Source organism: Aristolochia californica, unplaced genomic scaffold (assembly GCF_029961685.1).
Source record: "Aristolochia californica isolate CCGP_79_NKW_82.1479 unplaced genomic scaffold, dmAriCali1.0.hap1 SCAF_8, whole genome shotgun sequence".
Classification (NCBI taxonomy): domain Eukaryota; kingdom Viridiplantae; phylum Streptophyta; class Magnoliopsida; order Piperales; family Aristolochiaceae; genus Aristolochia; species Aristolochia californica.
In genome coordinates, this window is record NW_027182279.1 from 26,368,883 (window position 1) to 26,374,073 (window position 5,191).

General features: G+C 35.6%; 1 protein-coding gene across 1 annotated transcript; it reads left to right on the forward strand.

The window, feature by feature from the left end:
* Nucleotides 1-408: 408 nt before the first annotated feature.
* Nucleotides 409-4,037, forward strand: LOC137938356 (uncharacterized). The gene is made up of 8 exons (XM_068783335.1): nt 409-461; nt 577-592; nt 1,268-1,338; nt 1,616-1,693; nt 2,668-2,698; nt 3,066-3,231; nt 3,405-3,534; nt 3,956-4,037. Exons 1-8 carry the CDS (start codon nt 409-411, stop codon nt 4,035-4,037), a joined length of 627 nt encoding a protein of 208 aa, XP_068639436.1.
* Nucleotides 4,038-5,191: the final 1,154 nt, after the last annotated feature.

Sequence of the window (5,191 nt, forward strand, 5' to 3'; positions counted from 1 at the left end):
AGCATTGATCTACAGTGCATCCAAATTTCTCACAATGAGTACAACCTTTCCCATCAGCTCTGTTGAAGCCATTCCTTTCACCTCTTCCTCAACCTCCTCTATAACCTCGGCCTCGGCCTTGGCTGTAGTCAAATGATGTTCCCCTATAATCTGAATACATAGTGGATGATACGTCAATAGTGAAGGAAGAAGTGTCTGGAATACGTAATAGTGTTGCACATACATCATCAAAGATGTAGACATCAAAAGCACTCAGACTCTTGGCAATCTCAAGATGAGGTTTAATATTTTCAAAACAAATAGCAGTAATTAAGGCTTCCTTCTGCTTGTCTTGGACATAAATATTTTTAGTTGAAGGCTGAGCTAACTTCCACTCTTGAAAAAGCCTCTAAAGTGGGCCAAGTACTCATGGATATGTTCTCCTTGTTTAGTATTCAACATCCTTTGGAGAATATCATATGGTCAATATAGAGTATCTGGGCTAGAGTACAACTTTTCACATGTCTCCCAAATTTTTTTAGCAGTGTCAAGATGAATGACATTGTTGGAGACATGTTCTTCCATGATGTTGATTAGCCAACTAATCACCAAGGTATCATTTTTCAACCATTTGTTATAAAAATATCTTCTTCATCAAAAGGTGGTCCTCGGTTGGTGAGATGACCAAGTAGGTCCTTTGTTATAAGAAACCTCCAAACTGATGTGGACCAACTCATATATAGTATATCACCTTTGATATTCATATTCTCGTTGGCCATGATAAGCTATTCTCCAAAAAAAAAAAATCTAACAATAACACCAAGTAGTATTCTTCAAACAACTCGATGTATGGAGAACTTTAGCATTGATGCTAAATAATTATTCTGATTTTTTTCCTTAATACCACTCATAAGAGACTCAATATCAATCTTCTATATCAAGGGACTTTTGTTCCCACGAAAAAAAAAATTCAACAATCTGAACATAGATTTGTCTCGGTTAATAGAATTTCCAAATCTACAAAACTGTTTTGATGGCTTCTTCTAGATGGAGAGGCATGCATATCCACAATATTAAGATGAAAAGAATTCACATACTCATCTTTAAATCATCTTCTAAATTCATAAACCAGTAACTTGAAGTAAAAAAAAAAAAAGAACTTATCTCACTGTTTGTGAACTTTCTTCACAAAAGAGTCTTCTTTGAGTGTTGTTGATCATATCTTCTTAGAGCTTTCCTTTTGATGAGGTATCCTAAATTTAATGCCCTGATACCATGTTAAATTTAGGATCCCTTTTCCAATATTCTGAGCAAAAGAAGGGAGGAAGAAAAAGAAGAACAGGGAAGAAGAGCTCTTGGGTAAAGAGAAGATAAGAGGAAAAGAGAGATGTGCACCAAGTAAAGAGAGAGAGATTTACTCAAGAAGGAGATGTATAACTTGATTAACTCAAAATTACAAAACCTCTATTTATAGTAGAGAAATTGATAGAGTCCTTATACAATTAACCTTTCAATCTCTTAATTATATTCCAACTCTAACTCTCTCAGATAAGTCTATCAAGAAAAGATAACACAATCTACTAGAGATCTAATATAAGTTGAACTAGAACCCTTCTTTGATAACGTGGACATAAAGGAGGAGGCTAGCTCGTGGCCTTATCCTTTGGGTCCCACATGATCTTCTAGCTCATATTGACAAGATTACCAGCTCGTGGTATCTTTGTGGGTACGACTTGATCTTCAAGTCTTTTAACTCATTTTAGCTTGTGGTTCTTATCTTCTTAACTCGTGCTAGCTTGGGTGAGGACTCTTCTTGGCATCCCATGACTTCATGGTGGGTCCCACCAGCTCATGTAGCATGGTGGGTCCTACATTGTAACAATTTGTTTCAGCAAAAATTACCCTACCACCTAATTTTCATGGGAAGAATTTTCAACTAGAAAAGTGTTTCCAAGAAACATGAGACACTAATGGTCCACGGAGACGTATTTAACAAGAACTATTGCTTCAAAATTTCATTAAAAAAAATACTAATGGTCCATGAAATGGTATTTTTACTAGAAATACTTTTTCAACGTTTACTAAAAAAAAATGCACTGACAAGGCCTTAGAGATTGCATTTCCACAAAATTTTCTTGTTAAGAATTTTCAACTAGAAAAGTATTTTCATGAAACATGAGGCACTACTAGCCCCTTGACGCGTAATTTTACCTAAAATATTTTTCCAATGTTTCCAAAAAAAAAAAACACTAACTTGACCTTATAATTTTAGAAACTAATTTGTTTCAGCAAAAAATTGTCATACCACAAAATTTTCCTATTCAGAATTTTCTGTAAAAATGTGTTTCCAAACAACATGAGGCATTAATGGTCCCTATAGAAGTATTTTTACTAGAAATTATTTTTCCAAAGTTTCCCGAAAGAATGCTCATCAAAATCCTTGTAGTTATAGAAATTAATTTGTTTCTTTAAAAATGACCATACCACAAAATTTTCCCAGAAAGAATTTTCAACTTGAAAAGTATTTCTTGGAAACATGAGGCACTAATGGTCCTTGGAGACATATTTTTACTAGAAATACTTTTCCAATATTTCCTAAAAAATTCACTAGCAAGGCCTTTTAGTTGTAGAATGTGATTTATTTAAGCAAAAATTACTTTAGAATTTTCAACTAGAAATTGTTCCTAGGAAACATGAAGCACTGATGGTCCCTGAAAATGTATTTTTCCTAAAAATACTTTTCCAACGTTTCCTTAAAAAAGGCAATAAATAAGACTTATATTTTTAGAAAGTAATTTGATTCAACAAAAATTGCCTAACCTCAAAAATTTCTTGGTTAGAATTTACAACTAGAAAAGTGTTTCTAGAGAACATAAAGCACTAAAGGTCCACGGAGACGTATTTTTTCTAGAAATATTTTTTTCTAGATGAACAGATGCTCTGGAGATCACTCAATATTTATTGAAAACACATCAAGAGGTAAGGTAATTTTGGCAGTATATGTTGATGATATCATTTTAACTGGTATTGATTCTGAGGGCATCCAGAAAAAAAAAGGAAAAAAATATGTCCTGAATTCAAGACAGGATCTTGGACTACTCAAATATTTTTTGGGTATTGAAGTATTACAATCCAGACATGGGATTGTGCTGTCCCAAATGAAGTATGCTCTTGATCTGCTAGAGGAGACAAGAATGATGGGATGCAAACCAACAGACACTCCTATGGACTCAAATACAAAACTATGTGGAGGCATTGGAGAAGATGTAGATATTGGAAAATATCAAAGACTAGTGGGAAAACTTATTTACCTGTGTGTAACAAGGTCGGATATATCATATGCTGTAAGTGTGGTAAGTCAATACATGCACAAGCCACAACTTAGTTAATGGAAAGCACTTGAAAGGATACTACAAATCTAAAAGGAGCTCTAGGAAGAGAGCTTCCCTATAAAAACTATGGTCACTTCAACATCGAAGGATTCTCAGATGCAGACAGGACCTGCTCCCCGGATGACAGAAAATCTACTTCGGGATTTTGTACGATGGTTGGAGGGTATTTGGTTACATGGAAAAACAAGAACCAAAATGTAGTAGCACGGTCTAGTGTAGAAGCATAATACAAAGCCATGGCACACACTGTTAATGAACTCCTATGGATAAGATATCTTCTCACTGAATTGGGATTCTACAAAGAAGTTCCGATGGATCTATATTGTGATAATCAGGCAGCAATACACATTACATCAAATCTAGTCTTCCATGAAAGAATAAAGCATATTCAAGTGGACTGTCATTTTATACGAGAAAAGTTCCAAGCAGGTTTTTCTATCTCTAAGGCATATATCATCACAAAGTCAAGTTGCAAATATTCTCACCAAGCCAATCACTCAGAAGATTATGTCTACCATCTGTAGCAAGCTGGGCATTTATGATGTTTTCTCACCCTGATCTTGAGGGGGAGTGTTACAATGTAGGACCCACCGTGGTGCACAAGCTGGTGGGACCCACCATGAGGACGTGGGATACCAAGAAGAGTCCTCACCCAAGCTAGCTTGAGTTAAGAAGATAAGAAGCACAAGAAGAAATGAGATAGAAGACTTGAAGATCAAGTAGGATCCACAAAGATACAACGTGCTGATAATCTTATCAATATGTGTTGGAAGATCATGTGGGACCCACAAGGGTAAGGCTACAAGCTGGCCTCCTCCCTTATATTCACGTTATTGAAGAAAATTTCTAGTTCAACTCATACTAGACTTCTTGTAGATTGTGTTATCTTTTCATGTTTTGGAAGATAGGGCCCAAACCCACACGACCAAGGAAGACTCACATATTGAAGTGTATTAGAAGATGGGCCCATGCCCATAAGACCAAGGAAGACCCATGGATCCAAGAGATATAGAAAATGGGCTCAAGGGCCATAGATCAAGGAGGAGACCCATAGGCCCACATACATTGATGGCAGGATGGTAAATAAAGTGTCATCTCATAGAGATGTCATTGATGTAATTAAGTTAAAGTTCCAGGGTTAAACCTTAAATTCAGGGGTATTATTGTAATATAGTAGTTTCATAAATCTATAAATTTAGCTTCAGGGGAGGGTAAGGAAGAATCAATTCCATAACCCTTCTTCCTCCAGTTTTCTCCCAATGAGTTTCTTTCCCTTTTTCTCCATGAGCTAAATTCATGGAGTCCTGAAAAATCAACATGGTATCAGAGATTTGATTTTCAGGACTCCGACTATGGGTTTTGAGGTTTCATTCTCTTGTGTTTAGGATTAAATTTTTTTTCTCTATTTTATGTGTTAGTCTCGTGCGCGTGTCTTCTTAGTTTTTTCCCTCTTCATATTATCAACATGAATTCTCTTTCCCCTATCTACGTTACGTTGTCTTCTAATTTCTTAATACTGCCACTGCACTTATGAAACAAAAAAAAAACTTCCTGAAATCTTTTATTGCTTTATTAATTTTCCATCTCAAAAGGAGCCACCTCTTGAAGCAAATTCAAGCTTCTGTGGCAGCATAAAAAAAAAACCCATTTTGTCAATACTTTTTCAGAAATTTCACCAAAATAACCATTGAAAACAACTTATTTTGAAAAACAACGACGTCATCAAATGATTTTGAAAAATACCCAACTTTCACCGGTCCACTGCACATGTGTACAGTCAAAGGCGACATGTAAGCTTTGACTGCTTACATATTGCCATG

Bases quoted from the DNA above. Each gene is read 5' to 3' on its own strand.
- LOC137938356 (XM_068783335.1), top strand. From the start codon at position 409: ATGGATATGTTCTCCTTGTTTAGTATTCAACATCCTTTGGAGAATATC. The intron at 2,699-3,065 runs GTATTTTTCCTA...AATTCAAGACAG, and splicing joins CACTGATGGTCCCTGAAAAT to GATCTTGGACTACTCAAATA. The intron at 3,535-3,955 runs GTATTTGGTTAC...GTTACAATGTAG, and splicing joins TTTTGTACGATGGTTGGAGG to GACCCACCGTGGTGCACAAG.